At 42.1% G+C, this 20,849-nt stretch overlaps 1 protein-coding gene across 1 annotated transcript; it reads left to right on the top strand.

The window, feature by feature from the left end:
- Positions 1-872: 872 nt before the first annotated feature.
- Positions 873-9,051, top strand: SPATA7 (spermatogenesis associated 7; the record flags this gene model as incomplete). Its single annotated transcript, XM_010134994.1, has 7 exons — positions 873-1,342; positions 2,018-2,084; positions 3,641-3,711; positions 4,630-4,683; positions 6,072-6,146; positions 8,164-8,221; positions 8,554-9,051. Coding segments are annotated over 7 exons (1,293 nt in total), but the record flags the coding sequence as incomplete, so codon positions are not given.
- Positions 9,052-20,849: the final 11,798 nt, after the last annotated feature.

Below are 20,849 nucleotides of genomic sequence, written 5' to 3'. Positions count from 1 at the left end.
AAATACTTGCACTGTTGGCTTCCTGTGGCGTTAAAGTTTCACAGCTGCCTGTGTGCCTGCTGGCTAGAGAAACCCAAAGGAGGACAGGACAGAAACTTGACTGTGTCTGCTGGAGGACGTCACAGTTGTTTGTATTACCATAGCAATTAGGACATTTCTCGTGGAACAGGGTGCCCTTACACAAGGTGACATCCTGGTTTTGCACAGCCCTACCAAAGATGCGCATCTCCCGTGTACAGGAAGAAGAGGGCCACACATGGAATAATCAGTTAGTTAGTTACAGTTTTCTTATTCTGTGTCTTAAACCACATTACAGTGTTCTCCTTGTTGTTCTAAGTTGAATCAGTGAGTGGTGCCCCTTACAGAATACGTGTCTGTAACGATAGTCAGTGCATGATACACTCTGAAGCTAGTCGAATTTGGAGAGAGAGGCATCAGCTCCGCACTACAGGAGAAATACGTACTGTGAACTAGTCAGTAGGATAATCATGGATCATGACTACCTTATCTTGTCCCCATGGTATGAACAGGACATACCCAGATAAAATAAGTTTCCTCAATGCAATGATTCCTTCACTTTTAAAACCATATTGAGCCTTCGGAACAAGATGATTAAAACTCTTGGTTTGATGTTGCCTTTGATACTCTGTTACAAAGCACCAATGTTTTGCTACTGAAGCCACCCGTTTTCTTACTATTCTCTTATTTCCAACGTCTAACTTTTAAAATCTGTTAGCACTAAGGCTGCTCTGAAACCAGTTTGATATTACAAAAATGGAAAGTTTTTACATAGAAAATATCTCTATGTTGGTATCAACGTAAGCAAAGCTGTGACTTGGAAAACAAGCAAATCTTGTTTTAATTTTTTCTAGAGTTTCTTGGAAGCAGAAGACAAAGGTGGTCTCTTCCCCTGCGCTCAGCAGACACGGTACCTGTCAAGAGTGCTGTCTCCTTATGGCAAGCACGGCTTGGTTCACTCCAGTCCAGTCAAATATGCCAGAAAAGATTCTCGGAATACATCTAATGCAAACTCAAGTGTCAGTACATCAAGTACACCAAGAAAACGCTCTGGACTCTCATGCAGTTGCTCCAGTGATAGTTTTGTGAGCATTAGTCGTTCCCAGAGGCGTCAAGGAAACAACTCCAAAGTACGCAGTGGGGATCTTCTAGAGCGGCACTCTGAATTCTTCACTGATAGCCGAAAACCCTTCACTCCACGCACCTTAATATCAGATGCTAAATCTTTCCTGTCAGAATACAGGTATTACACTCCTGCGCGAAGGAAAAGGAAAAATCACTGCAAACAGCACGTAGAAGCTCAGACGCAGACTGATGTGATCAGGTACAGAGATTACAACTGTATTTTGAAACTGTGGAATTTAGGTGTTATCTTAACTGTATCTTCATAAAGGCAACATGTTTTGCTCTCATTTACATTTGTATAAACCCAGAATAATTATTCTAGATATGTCTTAGCAAAAGCTAGAACAGAATGTGATTTCCTTTTATCTGCTGGTATATTTTATTGTCTTCTCTCTGGAGCAGCTGCTTTCATCTATAGAGATGGGGTACAAAGTGCCAATACATCCGAACTGTGGGATCTCACATCTGCTGGGGCTAGTTGTTCTCTCTCTTTTCTTTGCTCTCTCTGGTGAATAGTTGCGCTTTCTGTCTTCTAAAGAATTAACCACCATAAGAGTGCAAGTAGGTCCCCACCGTTGCCCCTGTAGTCTCATACTTTCCAATCGTTAATTAATACATCATGCAAAGATAACTTTATTTTTTTAACTCTTAAATGCAGCTCTTCATTGTCTTTTTATCATTTTAATGTAATTGCCTTCAGATGTATCCTAGATGAAATATTTTATACAACATGTCCTTCTCTTGCATTGAATTCCTTTTTAGCAAATTTTTTATTTAGTTTTTTATTTTACTGATAGTACCTCATAAGAGACACCATTTCTCTTTTTCCTCAGTGCCTGCATGTCTAATTCTGGGTTTGTTCCAAATTTTTTAGCTTTCCACCTGCAGACCAAGCGTCTGAGAGAAAAGTTATGACTGAACAGCAGAAAATCACATTGAAGGTAATATATCTGTCAGTCATCTGGGTACTCTTAACGCACCCTTCGCTGCCATAGCTGTATACAACTGATTTAAGGTTAATTTTCTTTATTATCACAAGATTAATAAATTCTGTAGAGAGAGAGAGAGTTTCAGAAGAACAAGTGGAAACAGTAAGAAAAAATACTGAGGGATATGAAGACATTTTAGGACATTACACAAATTAAAAAAAAATTTCAACATTTTATACAAGCGCACTGTCACTTGTAATATCTGTTAGGGACGTAGATACTTGGTGCACTGTTTTTCAGCAGAAGGTACCTATTTTTCAATATTTTTTTTACTTCATCTTTACATAGGATAACGTAGTCTAAAAAGCCCTCAACAGAATAATTGGAATGAAGGAGTCCCTTCCTCTGAGGAAGCACCAAACCAATGGGTTACAGAGTTTTTCTTGGTACTGGTTGCTGAATGTATCCGGAATGCTTTAATGAAAAGTCACACCAGCTCCTAGAATTCTTTTGTTGTAGTCACTGAAATGCTTGCATCCATCAGTTTGATTTGAATTGCGAAGTGTTAGTGACAGTTGAACTTAGGGTTTTTGTTATTTGGTCTTTCATAAATCGCCCTGGTGTGTGGCGGTCTAAGATTGTTAAGTTTTAATGCCAGCATCTTTGGGAGGCATAGGGAAGCAGGCAAAAGACCTGAAATAGTAAGGCTTCAAATCTGAAGTTATTTTGTCTTAATTTGTATTAATATTTGGATGGAAGAGTTGTATCAGAAGTAAGGTTCTTACATTGTGCTTTATCTTGTAGCCACCAGACGATTACTTAAAAAAACAGCCCTGTCAAGCATAAGTACTTGAATAACTGTGGACTTTCTTCCTGAATAAAGGCTACAGGATCAGACTCTTCATGTGTCTAGCTTAGTAAGGCAAATAATTATGCTTTATTCATTGGAGGTGAGGGGTGAGAGAGAATATGTGTTTAGACCTTTACTGAAAATCAGAGAGATAACCTGAATTGATCTGCATCTGCAGCTGACCTCATTAAGAGAAGGTTAAGCGATTCTTCAGAATCCTGTTCCATGAAGAACTTCTAATTTCATTTCAAAACTGTCATATCTGACTTCTCTTTGGCTGTTGTAAATGTGACACCAGCAAGTCATGTAGCTTTATGGTGGCCCTTTCGGAGTAATATTTAAAATGCAGATAGTCAACAGCTTTCCATCAGTTTTGTGCAAGCAGCTCAGGAGATGTGGTTTAGAATGTTGATTCATCTTCTTTGCATACCAGATTTTACTCCTGCTAGTGACATTGATCTCTTTGGGTTTTTAGAGAACTTATCTTTGACTTATTTGTCAGAGGAGAAATGTTCCACATCGTGTGGCCCCTGACTAAAATTTTGGATGTCAAAGCTGATGGCCCTTTGCTGACATATTCCTCAGTTTACACAAAGTTTCTCAGAAAAGACATAAAATTTGTAGGGCTGCTTAATCACGGATGATTATTAGGTTTATTTATGTGTTAAAAATTGTGTATATATGCACCAATAATACAGATTTTGTCTCTGTGTTGTAGGCTGAATATGGAAGATATACTGTGGATGAACCTGAGAGAGAAATAGCTGCTTTTCCATACTCCTTCCTAAGGTGCCTGATTTACAGCACAAATGAATATTTGAGGCATTCCTTCTTGCTTTCTGTACAGCTGCTTCTTAGGTCATAAGCCCTCACTACCGTTTCTCTGTAAGTCTCTTCTCACAGGACATTTGTGTGGTTGATTTTTTTTTACACCAAAAACATATTTTTACATCTGAAACATTGGAGTATTTTTGTCTGGAGTGAGAGCAATGACACGTTAATACAATTAGTTAGTTCCATACATTTAAGTGTACGTCTGAGCTTACAGACCATATTTATACAGTATGAATACTGTACTGTATAAATACGGGATTGGTATTCCAGTTGGTATTTCCTTTCAGGAGAAAGAGTCTCCAGACATCCAGCCTTTTGAATCCGTGATCTGTGAGAATTGCAGACCAGAGGCATTTCCCACATCTTTTTCTGAAAACATGACACTGACATTTAGAACGTTGTCTACAATACAAGAACAGTGCTGGAAATCAGGCCAGAACCCAAGGGCTCCCAGCTGATTCTTCTCATTGCTGACCTAAGTGTATCATGCATGACTTAGGATTTTGCTCTCTGCCTTTGTTATGCAAAGGCATTTTTACCTGAGGAAAAAACTGTACTCTGAGTAAAAAAAAAAAAGAGTTCTTACAGATGGTGCAGGTATGTTTAACATCTGAAGTTACACTGAGGTCTTTTGAGAGATTAGAGCACTGCATCTAGTGAGGTGTTAGATGTTCTTGAACCATAGGCTTTGAGGCTTCAGTATAAGCAGTGGATTTTGCTGCTGGAGAGGGTTTGGGGTTTTTCTGCTGGGGATTTTTCCAAGAGGAAGTGGGATAATGGCACAGCATGGCTCCAGAAGAAACTGGAGGAGCAAGGTGTTATAAAGGGTTTTTAGAATGTTGCTCTCTTTCTTACCTCTGATTTTCTGATTAGAGAGACATCGCTGTATTCCCAACAGTCTTCGCCAAGGAGCACTATTGAGGCTGAGTAAGTATGCTTAAACTATTTTTCTGTTAGTTTGCAACATTAAACTAGAAACTCTTCTTCAGAACTGATGAAGTTGAAACAGTAAATGATGCCTCAGAATAAACTGTTCACAATTTACAGTGGAATTGACGTGACTATAAATTGTTACATAATACATAAAAATTTCCATGTGAATCTAAAAATTAAGAGAATTCCTTGTAACTTCAGAAGAAAGATGGACTTCTGTTCTTGTCCAGTGGCTGTACTTCAGACGTCTCCAGTTCCTTTTTTGGTCTGTAATCTCTGATCCAAATGTTGGCAAAATAAAATACCAAGTTGAAGAGCATTCTTACCCCATTCCTGTTCTGAAATTTGATGAGAATTAGAAGAGGTCTGAGTTATATTCAGAAACACTGCCAGTGCTTTTTTGTGTGACCTTGACAAAGTGATTTAGTTCTTTGTGCTTTAGGACAGGCTTGTTCTTGTCTACCTTGTAGGATCTAATATAGGTATGAAAGATTAGCTATAGATATCTTTCTTGACTTTAGAGGGAGACAAAATGACAATCTTCAGGCTGGATGACAAATTTTAATAATGAAAGTCATGCAAGAGGTATCCCATATTTTATTTTCTGTTTATTAAGAGTGGAGGAAGATTCCATAGAGCTTGGCTGGATACTTCAGGATATTTAGAAAGACACTGTGAAAGAGAAACAGCACTGAGATCTTTTCCATTGGGGTTTTCTTTCTTCTCGTTTTCCAAACAAACTCCAAACTTTTGGAGAGTCTCCTATTTAGAGAAAATGGCATCATCAAGGCTTTAAGAGGTATTAAAATCGAGATTTGATCAAAGAGGTGAAAGCCACATTTCACACTGACGGATCTTGTACATCAAAGAGTTATTGTTTGAAAGGAATGGAAGCTGGCAAATAAGCACTTACATTTTTCTGAGCTTCCACGGAGGACTAGCAATTTTCAGCTGCAGTCACATTCTCTAAAAAATCCTTTGGAAGCCTTTACTCAGAGCTTCAGACTGCAGTTTTACACTTTGTCCCCACAGTTAGCACCCCTTTCTTTGTGAGCACAAAGCAGGTTCTGAACACGTTCCAGGATTGCCTGATTTTCTCACTCAGGATCTCTGTGCTAATTTATACCACAACAGAAAGTTGGCATGAACACAAAGCACCAGAGCAAACTTTCTAGCAGTCTGGTATTTTACACAGGGTTGATTATTATAGTTCAGATTGAAGGAAAGGCTTAGTCTGTCCTGATAGAGTTACCTTTTTGAAAAATAGCGGCTGGTGCCAAGAATTCTGCGATCTTCCTAATGACATTTGCCATAAAGGTGATTGTGTAATATGTGTCTCTGTTTTAAAACATTTAACCTTGGGTTTTCTATTCTCCTGGCAGAGAAGAGCTTTTATATTTAGCTTTCATTGAAGATGTCACAAATGAAATTCTTAGCCTTGGGCTGTTCTCTAACAGGTAGGTTACAGTTGTTTTCAAATTTGTAATGCTGTGTCAGAAACACAGGGACTCTAAGAAAGGGAAGTAGAGTTCAGTAATCATTTCTTGACCTTTACAAATGTATAGATAGATGGTTAGCTCTTGCTTTTGGTCTGTTTCCCTTTCTTTTTTTCCTTTATGTAAGAAAGGGAAACTAAGGAAAGACCTGTGGGTCATCTGCTCTGATATGCTGCTATGTACCATTAAATAAATCCTCGGTTAGAAACTGACCTGAAACCCTAAGTGGAGTAACATGAAGAAGAAATCATTTTACTCTGCAACATCTGTTTTGCTAAATAAACGAAGTTACATTCTTTCTCACAATAGATCCTCCATCTCCCTTCTGTTATTGTTCTTGTTCCTGTTCCAAAATGAATTCAATCTTCAATGCAGGTTGCCAGGATTATATACTGTTTCATATAAGGGTTCACCAGTTGCTAAATCAAATTGTTTTCAATAATTAAACAATAATTTATGATATAATTCATGTATTTGGGTAGTACTCCAAAAGTCTTTTCCATACCAGTTCTTTCTGATAAAGAACTCTCAGTTTATAGAAAAACAAAACAAACAAACAAATCCCTGCAGTATTTCTGGTACAGAATTTTAACCCGTTTTTGTGATTCCATTTTTAAGGCAGTCTATTTACAGCATAACATTCTGATCTTCCTTTGGGTTTGATAACGTTACCTTGATAATGTTCCTTTTGGGTTGATAATGTTACCAGCTGATTTTCTATTTTGTGCACTCTCTTATTGTTTTTTCTCATGTCAAATCTGTCAATGAGAATGTTAAATACACTAAATCAAAAAAATGAATCTTTGAGAAATTTCAAGAGCATCTTTCTTCCCTTAAAATCCTTGTTGCACTATTTTTTTTTTTTATAATTTTTCATCTAAACGAAATTAAACCTGTTGGACCTTCTGGAAATCTCTTCCAATGACTGTGTACCTTAGTTTTCACAGAATATTTCATCCGTGCTGAAATCTTTTCTCATGCTGCTTAAGCAGTGGAATAGAGCTTTCAGGACTGAGGACTTTTCTCTGTTTCTTTTTTCTGAAGCTGGATTATTCCTGCCCTTTATTTACGCTTGTGTATATCAGTCACTATCAGGTGCACCTCAGAGATTTTGGATATTTCATCATGCCAGCAGAACCACAACTGGATTGTTTGTTTCTCCCACTGCATAGACCCAACAGACCAAACACACCCACAGTGGTGCTACAAATCACCCCTTTGTTACCATCTGCTGCCCAAAGCTGGGTCTGTCTGCTGAGCACATGTCCCGTGGGACACTGACGCCAGGCAGCTCTCTTTGTGACAGAGCATAACTGAAAAAAAATCGCAGAAACGTTTAGGTTGGAAAAGACCTTTCAGATCATTGAGTCCAACCATGAATCTAACATTGCCAAGTTCACCACTAAACCATGACCCTAAACATATCTACACATCTTGTAAAGAAATTTTTCCTGATATCCAACCTAAACCTCCCCTGGCACAACTTGCCATTTCCTCTCGTCCTGTCATTTGTTACTTGGGAGAGCAACCTGCCACCTTGCTTCAGCCTCCTTTTCTCCAGGCTAAGCAACCCAGTTCCCTCAGCCGCTCCTCACAGGACTTGTGCTCTAGACCCTTCACCAGCTTCATTGTCCTCTGAACCTGTTCCAGCACCTCAGTGTCCTTGAAGTGAGGGGCCCAAAACTGGACACAGTACTCAAGGTGTGGCTTCACCAATGCTGAGTACAGGAGGACAATCACTGCCCTGCTCCTGCTGGCCACACGATTGCTGATACAAACCAGGATGCTGTTGGTCATCTGGGCACAGTGCATCTTCAGCCACTGTTGACCAACACTTCCAGGTCCTTTTCACTGTGTGGAAATCTTAGGGGTCCCTTTCAGCTAAGAAATGAAAATAAAAAATCCCTGACATTAATTTGTGTAGATCTGTTAAAAGTTGGTTGTCTTCTTGTGAAATGATTTAATTGTTCATTTGTAGAGTTTTGGACCAACTGTTTGAGTGTCATATAGAAGAAAATAAGAACCGTTTGGATGAGGTAGGTGCTGCCCTTATAGTATTCCCCCTCTCCGGAAACAGCTTCAGCAATGTTTCCAAAGTACAGTGTAAATGCCCTGGTTTATTTGTGGTAACCAGATCGGTCAGTGGGGAGCATGTCTCTGCATAAAGGAGATTGGCAGACTCATGGGTCACAGTAGATCTGTGACTGAGTCACAGTCACAATAGTCAGCCCTGGGAATGGTATAATTTAGTCACTTGACTGCAAGCAGCCTCCTTTTCCTTTTGTCAGAATAAAGCCCTAGGTTGTGGGCCCGTAGGCGCTGGAGTTGTCATGCCTTCCTTCCTTCCTTCCTTCTCGCCCCCACCTAGAGCAAAATGCGCTATTTGTTGGACGTACTGAAAGCAGATCTCAGCTGCAGCCCGGGCAGCACTGTGGGGCAAATCCACACAGGCTGGGAAGCTGCCGCCTCCCTGCATCTGCAAGAGTTTGGTATGAAGGAAGAGCTTGAGTTTACCAGTGAACGTCAGAGGCAAAAAAAATCTACACAAAGCGAAGAATTCTTTGGGACCATGGACTTACCTTTAAAGGGACTAAACAAACATGAATCACCAGCATGCAGGGAGAGTTCAAAAGAAACACAGAGCAAGAATGACTTTTCTGAGGACATTGCTAAAATGATGGATGCTGGGACAGAGTCTGATTCTTGTGTGAAATCTGAAAATGACCCAGACACTTCACCCTCATGTGAGGCAACTTTAAACTTGATTACTTGTGACGGTGATTTAGAAGCCAACAAGGAACTTGATGATCTTGAGGAGAGCTTTGCAGAAGCGCTTTGTATCTCACATGACTCTTCACAACAGTAGCCAAAACTTGGCTGTTAAACAGGGATAGTGCTAGTTCTGTGGAGAACTGCCCTTTCTTCAATAGCAGTAAATCATTTCTTTTCAGTTCATTTCTGTTTCAATGCTGCTAAAATTCTCTCTAGCAGGATATTATTCATTGGGCATTAATTCAGCTCTGTATTAATGTAGACTTTAAAGGGCATAGTTACGAAAATTTTGTATATTTTGTCTGTAATTGTATTACTCAGAACTAACTTTTGAGAATATCAGATGTATATTTTTAGAAACCTGTTACAGTAAGTTATGAAATATTTATTGGGTTTTATTTATAATAAATTAATTGCTAGTGCAGTTGTGTTCCTGCTATAAAGATCCAAGATTTTGTAGTCTGCAACAACTGAACTTCACTCAGAAGAAAACATGGTGTGCTACGTACCTGCGTAGCGGAGATGGAACTGTTTGTCCATGGTGGAAGAGGGCGTTGTTGGGTGTTAAGGCCCACTGAGGCATGAAATTCTCATAATCAGCTCTTTTCCTTTTACAGTTACTGCAGAACATAAGAACATACCTTTGTCCTTGCATTATCTCGAGTGAAATAAGGAGTGAGTGTGGACGTGAGGATTTCTTCTGGTGCTGGAAGATGCTCATTCCTTCTTCAGCCCTCAGACATGAACTCAGTGCTCTTACTCCTTTGTAAAAAGAGCCGTATGTGAAGAGCCATTTTGCAGTACTCAGCACTGTCAGTCTTTCCCTGAGCTCCTGTCGGCTTTCTGGCCTGAAAGGACCAGAACTACTGCACATGGCAGCTCTTGAGCTGTTTAATCCTAGTTAACTTCTGGAAAGTGAAGACTGCAACAGTTTTCAAACTGCACAACACTCAAATACACGGTTCAGTTTCCTGCATTAATGGTAACTTTGGCGTAGCATTCTGCATCGAGCTTTGGTTTTGAAAACAGACTGAGCTGGGTGCTGACAAGGACCGTCTACTAGAAGACGCACTGGGCATCCTGTACAGCAAATGGAGGAAAGGTGATCTATTTTATGATAAATTGAAGTTAGTACATACCTAGCACAAAATCAGCCCCAATTTCTTCGTCTAGTTAGACAGAGCACAGCTGTCACCACGTGTCTCACATTACTGCAGAGTGAGCTCCACAGTTCCGAGGGATGCTGGGAGGTTACACTGATTGCTCTAGGTGAGGAACTATAATAAGCCTTAGGAACTGGATAAAGCCTGTGCCCAGATATCTGCTGGGGCTTGTTTTAATCTGCTTCCTCCAAGGGCAGACGCAGGTGGTTACAGTTCATACATACAACTGCTACCACGTGGCTCCCCTGTAGCTCAACAGTGTCGACCAAAGACTAGCGATTTTGAGAGCCAGATGACTGATTGCACCTGCAAGTAGCTCCAACAGACATAGACCACTGCTTCACTTGCGAAGCGTAAACCTTTTTGGAGGAAAATAAAATCTCAAAAAAACTTTAGAGAAATCCAGCCAAACAAAAGCGACATTTCTGGCACAATCACCAGTGCAGTGCAGAACATAATTCCCCAAAATTTCTGGGCAGATGGAACTTCAAAGAGTAAATAAATCCATTAAACCAGACTTTTCACACAGAAAGGATCTGTCTGCCTGAGCTGAAACTGAGCATTTGGATCCAGAGTGAAATTTCTGGTGCGGAACCAGATGGCACTCCCCAGCATCCCAGCAGCCGGAGCAGTCAGCCCAGCCTGAGGAACTGATTTCTCGCTGTACAGCCATTCCCACCGGATAGTGGGGAGAAAACATGCTAGATAAATGTTATCTATATCAAATCAATTAGCTTACCTACAGATCCAGAAGTAAATTCAGGCTATCCAGGGCTTAAAACTTTTTCTCCCTTTTAGTCATGTTTACTTTAAGGGGGTGCTTCAAACAGAAGTTGTTGAAGCAGCTTGATATGCGAGCCTGACCCACATCACTGGTAAGGTAAGTCAACGGTGCAAGCTTCAGGTTTTTTCTGAGGCTCTATTGGGGCGGGGGGTGTTGGTTTTGTGGTTTTGCCTTATCGCCACCTACTTGGTGAATCACTCAGGTCTTGTCACAAGCAGTAGCACAGCGAAGTACTCACGACACCGTTACAAATACGAACGCTTCAAAACGAACAAGCTTAGGAGCAGTCGGCAGCTGTGATCGGCCGTGCCAGATTTATGAGGGCGATTAGCACAGGCATCACAGCATCAGTGTTTACTTCCAGTGGACAAAACCCCCCTGTTGTTTCTGCTCTGTAACAGACTGGTCTCTTCAAAGCTGACGTTTTGTCATCACTGCTCTTGTTTTCAAAGGTAGGATTCTGTTTATTTACAAAGCAAATGGGGGGTTTGGTCATTTGAAGTAAAGATCAACATAATGAAAGAAAAGGGTGCTTAGATCTCTTGGGGATGACCAGAAAACAAAAACCCGCAAGCAAAGCCCAAGCTATCATTTTATGCCTCATCAACCCCACGTCTAGGGCACCTACACATTTTTTGCTCAGGCTTCGCTGCAGGATGACTCCAGGATCCTGTTTCTCTGCATCTCTGTACATTTTTACACTATTTATAGCTATGCAGCAGCAGCTGTAGAATGATGCAATTCAACTACAAATGGCTCCATCAGAAAGCAGGTGAAAAAGAGCTACTTTTTTTCTCAGCAATGATCTGTGCAAGGAGGGAACAAGAGTACTGGAGCATCAGCATAAACTAAAATTAGGCCCAGGAGTGTCATTTGTAGCACCTAGTGGGGGCTGTTTCCATGCAGTGACTGCACAGCTTCTAACCAACAACACGTTGCACTAACAGCCTGCAGTGCAGTGCTACTGTTCCTCTGTGCCTGAGCACCATGACAGGTGGAGTCTGTCCTGGTCTGAGTTAGAACAGAACCAATTCTGTTCAGCGATTTTACTTTCCAGCTCAGTCTCTGCTAAGTGACTGCACTTTCTGAAGTTAATGGCATATTTCTGCTCCTAGCAGTGATAACTCTTGATGTTCACAGTTACTGCCAGGGGTTGGGATGCAGAAAGGCTCTGGCTTACACTTGCTCCTGTGCAGCCACGGTGGGGGTGCAGTAAGTGAGAGGCTGCACCTGCGGGGAGGAACAGACAGGACAGGGACCCTAAACTGACCAACCAGGTGTTCCATCCCATAGTTGTCATATTCAGTATAAAGCTGAGGGATCACAAGGATCAATCGCTCTTCAATGGCTGGTGTCTGAGGAGGACTCTGTCCGTTCTGCCTTCGATCCCAATCCATGGGTCCCTGAATCCAGCTCCTGAATCCATTTCCCATCTGCCACGGAGACCAGTCTGGGCCTTCCCCAGTGCCTGCCGACAGCGTCAGTGGTGATGGTGAGATGGTTGCCATCAGGGGGGTTGGATTCAGTATTTGTAGATATTTCATTTTATTGCTATTATTTTCATTAAAACAGTGACATTTCATTTAGTTTTCTCTTCCAACTCATAAATTTCTTTCCCTTATTCCCTTTGTCTTCCCCTTTGGGAAGGGAGAGGCGTTCATAGAAAGCATCTGTCTAGTGGCCAGCCCAGCCCTAACCCTTGACAGTCCCAGGCCACAGCCTGTGGGAAGGAGAAATAGCAATGGAAAAAACGTTAAAGGTAACGTAGGAAGAAAAGAAAGGGGAAAGGTGAAAGGGAAATGGTTAATTTTTCCATCTTTTAAAAAATAGTGAGACCAATTATCAGGTAGAACACAGGTGCACAGTAAATGTTCAGGTGCCACTTTTTAACATTGTTCTTCAAATATTTTAGAGCTCCTCAGGTTTTCCTGTATCACAATGTTCGTATTTGAGATCTAAAAATTAATGAAAAGGGGAAGAACCACAAAACTGGAATTCAGAGTGAGCCTCGGGGAGCTGTGGGAAACTCCAGCATTCCACTTTTGTTTTTGAACACCCAAGGCAGGAGCATACATTGGTAAGCACCTGTGGGGTGCTGCAGCCGCGTACTGTCCCTAGAGCCGCCAGACCTTTCTCCCTGGCACTTCCCAGGCACTGAACCTGCTGTTCTCAGGAGCTAATACCCGGTGTATGCACAGAGTACAAGGAACAGAACAGCAACCGGTGAGTTTAATAAAAACGGTTTAAACTCTCACTCTCCAAAACAACCAAACCAGATATTCACAGGCAGTCCCATTTTCCCATTTCCTTTATCAATAACAAAATCTGCTTCGTTCAGAAACAACCATCTTCAGTTTCTCTTCCAAGTAGCAAAGCAAGTGATAAGCAAACAGGTGGTAGTAAATTAATCTGCCACACCAGCCCTTGCACCATCATGGGTCACAACCAGTCAGGGGATCTAGTTTCAAAGCCTGTAGTGGGGCGTGGGCCAGGGGAAGCTGAGCATGTCACAGGGCTAAAGCATCAGAGGGAAGGGAAAGAATAATCAGCAATTGTCACTGGCCTGAAAAATCATCAGCTGAGCTGCAGAGCACCCGTAGCTCATCTCCATCTCAAGCACCTTAAAGAAAACCTAGGAGAACTCCAGGATGTCAGGCAGTCCGTGAGTAGCCAAAAGAAGAGTTAATTCAAGTGAAGGGAACCAAGACTAAGAATGCTCGGTCTTCTGTGCACAGGACTTTCTGTTCTCTGTAGAAAGCCTCCAGAGTAGCTGGCGTCTCTCTTCGGGTCTCCTAAAGGGACTGATCCTTTTAGCTCACCCACTAGGCTAACTCCAAAGCAAAGCACAGGAGGTGTGCCTGACACCCAGGTGACAACACTCACAAGTCACAGTTGCATTTTTCTTTAAACTGTGCAGCTGGCCTGCCAAAGCTGTGGGCTCTCCGCCTAGGGCCGTGCTTCGGGCTGGAGGAATGCTGGAAGCACTGAGCACCCTCCCCACTGAGCACCGGCACCGGCTGCTGCCGTGCCCTCGCGGTTCCTGTAGATCACGAGCTTCAGCACTCACACCCTCCCGTGCAACCCTTCCAGCCCTACTGCACTGGGGCAATGAAATCAGACCTTGAGAAGGGCAAGTAAAGGCTACAGAAATGGAGGAGAGAGGCATATGAAACGCGAGAGAAACTTGAACACAGCCTCCGCCTGGCAGGCCACAGAGCTATGCTGTCCCATTCTGACAGAGGACAGGCAGCGTGATCTGCAGCACGAGGTCCAGAGCTCTCCACAGTTATCTCAAGAATTCAGCAAGCGCGTAGGACTCCCCGTACAGTATCTTCGGGAAGGCTGCAGCATACCTTACATCTCACAGCAGCCAGAGCCCGATTCCAGAGCATGAGTAACAGAACTATGAGGTGACCCCAGCTCTTCCCAGCTATCTCTCTCTCTCACCCGTAAGCGTGCTCACATGCCGAATACAAAGTGAAGCAACATGTCAAAGGCCATCAGCTCTCCTGTCAGCCTGAGAATGCCTTGCAGAACCGCAGAGGTGTAGTCTCTACAAACAGACATTCAGCTCAGAGGCATCTGGCACTCTGCTTTTTCCTGACATTTGATGTAAGCAAGGCAGGAGATGATACAGATGATAGCATAGGTTTGGGAGCTGGCTACAGGGTTTCCCCAACACTGGGCACAGAGGTCTCAGATAACAGTGGACTGTAAGAGAAAGAGAGATTTGCTCCTTGAGCTCTCATCTCAGTTTCCCCAGAAACAAGCTTGCATGATGGACCCTCCCCTCCCACCTCCAGAGTCTTAAGCCTTACACAGGACCTTTCAGCTTAAACAAAGGCCCTTGCTGTAGCCTTTCCATTGCACGTGTTTCCTCCATGGCTGTTCCTCAATATTTGAACTTCTTAGAGCCTCTGTTGTGTTCACTTCCTGGTGCAATGTTCTTGGGTACATCTCCATAAACAGCTCCTTGTTGTCTATGAAGAAGCAACTGAGAGGTGAGAGCATACCCCTGCCATAACGCACCCATGGTACAGCCTCAGGCACGCTCCAGTAACAAAGCTATGGGGCGGTGAGCGATGGGACAGGCCAGCTCATGGCCAAAGCTAGCTCCACAGCTATCAGGACAGTTCAGCCTGTGCAGGATTTCTGGTTTCTTTCTCAGAGAAGGTAAATTAGCCTCAGTTCTGCTCATTTGTCATTATTTAACACCAGCCTTGTGCAGAGGGATAAGGCTGACCTCTTGTCCTGAGAACAGGCTCAAATGGAGGATTTTAGTTCCAGTTTGATGGCATAAATGCACTGAAAGTGCTAAACTCACCTTGGCAGCCCTCCTAACTAACACCATGACACTAAGGATAAATTTTGCCCTGACTGCAGGGACTGCAAACACTCAGTGAGGCTCCTTATTTTAGGTAGACTGGTTTTTTCACAGGGCGTCACAGTTATTGCATCTGATACCTGTAGTTCAGATTCCTATCGGTCTTATGACTGAGGTGGCAGAGGAACAGCACCTTCTGCCCTTTAAAACCTAAGAGGAAATTGGGAAGAAGACAAATCTTCATCAACCATCTATGTTTCTTTTTTAATTTTGGTACAATTGGACTCTCTTCCTCATTCCTAACTACCTTTTGATCCTGGTTACTAACATAATGCAGTGTTTCCCCTCTCCCTGTGAAGCTGAAAACAGATGTCCTCATTTGGACAGGGCATTGCTACCGAACCCACGCACTCTAGCGACAGTCACCGTGCACCTTCAGTGGGTAGAGATCGTATTCAGGCAAGGCTGAAAGAGCCATCCAGCGGGACAGAGGAAGAAAGAATCACATACCAGCACCCTGGAAGGAACAAGTGCCTGGGCCAGTGTGCCAGAGGATACTTCACCGTAGCAAGTGGGATCTGCAGGCCAGCTGTCTCAGACTGCCTGTGCGGCACGTGATTTTTTCCTTAATCCTTCTGGAGCTACTGTCAGGAACTGAATCAAACCCCGAGTTTTGACAAACTCGGTTCTTGTCTATGTACTTCTCTTTTTGAAGCCAGAAGTCACCCCAAAAGAAAATCTAATCAGATTCCCTGATTGTCATAGCTGGCCTACCACTGCAAGATAGCTTTCAGGGACACAAGAACCAGGAAATAAAAATAATGTCATGTTTTTAGTGTGTCATTGAAAGGATGGCGTAAGCAGGAAAATTGAAGCAGTGCAATTCCCTAGTTTCAAATTAAATTGCTTCTTCTAATTCAGGGAGAGAAGTAAATGTTTGCCTAAAGTGAGGGAGACCTACATCTGCTGGTCTTCAGGAGACAACTCAAATTTTTTAAATACAGCGTGAGCACTTGCTATTTCTGGAGGCTCAGAGACAGACACTTCAGAACAAATAAATGTATTTCTATGGTGCAGGAAACTCAATAAACCCTCACAAAGCTGCTAGAATAGTGTCTTCCACATTAGAGGGCTGTTTTCAGTTCAATAATTTTATGAAGTCTTTTTCTAAAGATTTTGTCAATGGAAAGTCGTTTTCAGCTTCCATCAGTCACGAATAGCACAGCACGCAGGCAGACGAAATCAGATATACGCAAAGCACGCAGTTCCTCCAAATCACTGATTACCAGCATTAGCCGGGCTTGGCAGGGGATTTCTTCATAGGTACTTAACACCAGTGAAAATTCTTCATTCTCCTCCGGGCATGATAACCCAGGGTCTGTTCGTGGAAGGATTTCATGTCCTTCTAAATTTACAGAAGGCACATGACTGCCATTTTAGAAATGGCTAATAATAATAGTAAACTGAACCTCATCTGCAAGTCCTCTTTTCTGGTTGCTTTGTTTATTACAGAAGGTATTTTAAATCCGTAGAATAAGCAAGGCAGCAAATAATACTGTTTTCGTATGTTGGGGATGGCAGATGTTTGGTTTAAACTTAGGTATCCATCTGAAAGATTGTTGTGCAGATCAGTTTGGCAGATATGATTGATCAGAAATGGGACAAAATTCTTCTAAGCTCTACCTCTTCTAGCTCCCACATCTATGTTGTGCCATTTTTCAAGTGGAGAGCCCAAGAATACACATGCCCAGAAGTTCCTCTTCAGAAAATCTCTAAAAGAATGCTATGGAGTCAAATGCTACAACACACCTTCAAGACTGAGCATGTCTGAAAGGTACAGAAGTTTTGTGGTAAAATAGTAGCAGGCTCACCCACATCTGATGCTTGGTTTTTCTTTGAATCGGTGAGGGTAGTTTAAAGAAATTGTAATAACAACAGAACTTGCTTTTAAGTATCAGAACCACCATTTCCCTGAGCATTATGTTCTGCTGGAGCCACAGAAGTGCCATCACTCAAAGGCGAGTGCTGATGGCAGAAGGTTCAACTCGCCCCAGAGCCAGACTGAGCCAACGGGATATACAGCAGGATATATATACATGCAGGATATAATACGAAATAACCTGCTTCGTTCAGAGCTGCTGAGCATTCACCTATCACCCAGTTCTCACCCAACTCCAACTCTCCTGCAACACCATTTTCCTGTCAGTACCTGTGTTACGCGACATCCCCACCACGCTCACAAATTGTGATCATCCACAAACGGTGCTCAGGCTGCAGGAGGTAAGCTGGCAACATTTCTGTGGCACTGGGCAGCTCCTGTCTTCATGCAGAGTTCAGCCTTCCAAGGGATGCTCATAAAAATAATGGAGAGAGAACACACATTTATACATTGTCATTGACACCTCAGAAAACGAACGAGTATAGAAAGAATCAAACACAAAACCCATCAGATCCTAAGCAGAGCAACTGTCACACACAGAACTTCCAGCTAGGCACCTAGCATTGCTGAGTTTCACGTAACCCTCATCCACCCACAGCCGTTCCAGATTTAAGCAACCCTAACAGCTGAATGAGAGCTACTTCAGCTCCGCTAGTCGAGGCCCTGGGATAGGAACCTCTCGTCAGCTCCCCTAAATTTCTCTCGTACCAAGGCCTACAGCTCTTGCCCAAGAAAGCTGCTGGCTGGCTCTGCCAAATCCAAGAGCCAAGCCACTTCCCCGCCAGCCAGCTGTGGCCACCAGCAGGATCTAATGGGGATTTTATAGCAGCTGGAAAAAACAGCTACAGTTCAGAGCAGTTTGGATTTAGGGGAAACTTAAGTTTCCGAAGAGACTTTTGCCTCAGGTTTAAAACCAGTGTAAGTAACAAGTTTAATCAGAACTGCCGAGTGTTTTTACCATGTGCTTAGGACCCCAAGAAGTCGCGTTTCTCTCTTCTGATTTCGAATCCATGTCAAATAAAAGAGCTTTACCTACACTGAACATTGCACAGGACATTTCCCCAGGATTTGGGAATTGATCAGAGAAGGACATAGATGGCTGGTACGTTACTGTCTCACCGTAAGTTGATTAATGCCATCAAACTGAGCACACCTAAAAGACACAGTTTAGTTCAGGCATCGTTAAGAGGGCAGCACGCCAGGCATTTAGCAAAGCCAAGGTAAATTTATTGTCCAGGGTGAAACTGCAATGTCCAGCAAGCAGTGCAGCTGTCATGACGTTACGAGGTCTTGTGGTGCACCAGGCGTTACACAACAAGCCTTTTGCACCGCCTCCCTTTTTGATTAAATGTCGATTATAAAATGGAGAAAAGCTTCAGCGTTAGTTATTGGTAGCACCTCCAGTGATAGTAGGTAGGTGTACAATCAACTGTTTGCTCTCTCACATGCTTTTGGAAAGAGTTTTTCAACTTTCAAAACCTTTACATCCCTCCTTGATGTGAAGGTTACAGGGAAATTGAACATTCAGCACTAAAAATGGCTTTAGAAAATGCAAAACATTGTAACAATAACGATAGGGCAGCAGGGACAGAATTTCCTGCACAAAGATGACCGCTATTAGTATTTGACAGGACAAGATTTATATTTTTACTGAGCTGCAGGACAGTACTTGCAGCACTTTAAAGGAAGGAGAGCACCTTTGTGTACAGAAGCTGAAGTCTGAACCTAGGACTACACACAAACGAGGTTCTCTGATTTTTTTCCTTGTAATAATGGAGCAATAAGAACTCATAGTTGCTTCAAATATTTATTTCCATGGCAAAAATAGACTATAATATATTCATTTCACATATATTACATTCAGTAATACAAGCTTTTCTGTCTATGAAACACAATTTGTACATTGTTTTACAAACCAATTTCAGTTTTACAAGAATTAAAGCTGCTTTGATTATACATTTTTTACAGTATTGGTGGCAAGACAGCAAAAATAGACATGTTAACCACTAGCTTAGTACTAGAAAATAATACTTCACGTTTGCTACTCCTTAAACAAAGTCCCATTTAAATCCTTGCATTCTAGCTCACGTGAAAATGGAAGAAAGTGGAGCCAGATCCTGCATTCCTCTGACATGAAGGACTCGGTCCTACAAAACTGCTGAAAGGACTTCAAACACCCGCTGGCTTTAACTGAATGAAGAGATTTCAGCACCGCGCAGGCGTGTACATACTGATTTGCCAGGTCAAGCCTTTAAGATCTCCATCCTAGTCCCCCCCGATCAGCCATTAAGAAGACAGATACCTTGGGTATGTCAAAGCAATTCAAGAAAGCGCCTTTGTAAAAAGCACGTACACCTTGTCTGTCAGAAGTATCCAGGATTAGCAACGTGACAGACTGGAGGATTGTACATGGGTTTTCCCCATCAAGTTTCCTCTCATTCTAAAAATTAATGGCATTTGCAAAGACTTTAAAAGTATTTTTACAGTCTCCTAATTTTACCCAAATATTTCCAAATGGAAAAATGGCATTTAAATTCCCTTTATAAATGTTAGGCGCCTTCTGAAACCGTGCTCATCAAATTGGTAATTTGGTAGTTGCTGCCTATCTGAACCGAAATGACGTTATCTACAGACTTGCTCTCTAACTTGCCACAGGCTGGATTGTTGTCAACTCCATTCATTATTTTCTTTGCATTTGATTTCTATCTTTGCTCCCTAATTACAGTTGAACGTTAGACTTCTAAAGAACAAATACACTGGAGGTTACTCCTCACCACTGAATGCAGCATCATGTGGAAAACAGCGAACAATAGAACCAAAGGCCATTTAGCAACTGTTTTTTGAAATGTTCGTTGAAGTTAACAAATCCTTTTTTTCTTTTCAGCCCCTGTAGACCTTAAAGTAACTTACATGATGCCAACAGAATGCACCAAGTTAGCTGGCACCCAACAGGATGTTACTAAGAACTTTTTTCAGACGTATTTCCAACAGCTGTTAAAAGTTTAAGATTTTTTCCCTGACCTTAGCACAATACTATACTGTTTTAATATCACTGTACTGCAAATGCTGCACTGCAACACAATTTCTAAGCACAGGTTAAATTCCACATTTCAACGGCCTGATTTTTGGCCGAGCCTTAACCTGGTGCAATTCACACCTACTGTGAAAACCTCCATTCATAAAGTATTTAGACTTTCGAATCATCTATCCTACATCCATTATCACTGCAAAAATTGCATGTATGCCTATTGTCCCTGCATTTTGCATGTGTAAAACCAGAGACCATGGTTTGAAAAATCTGACCTTTAATAAGTAAACAGAAACTGAGCTGGCAGATTGCATTAAAAACATTTGGAAAGGAAGATATGTAAAAATAACAGAGCCTCTGGAAAAAAAATATTTGGAGATCAAAAAAAATCACATTTTAAAAAGCCAGTAATAATAACACCTATGACTACGTATTCACTTACCCTACCATGCCATGAAAATACCATATGAATCAAACCCTGCTAGCAGCTCTACTGTGGATACAAAACATTCCAAATCCTCCTCCACATGTCTTCACCCATTCCTCAAATCCTCACTTTCTACTTCCAACATTTTACTCTTTCACAAGAGAATTTCTTCTGAACTGTCTCAGCTATTTTTCCTTTGAATACAGTAGCTTCGTGTGCGCACATTC

The sequence above is a fragment of the Buceros rhinoceros genome, unplaced genomic scaffold, assembly GCF_000710305.1.
Source record: "Buceros rhinoceros silvestris isolate BGI_N320 unplaced genomic scaffold, ASM71030v1 scaffold9744, whole genome shotgun sequence".
Lineage (NCBI taxonomy): Eukaryota > Metazoa > Chordata > Aves > Bucerotiformes > Bucerotidae > Buceros > Buceros rhinoceros.
This window is presented reverse-complemented; position numbering and strand designations above follow the sequence as displayed.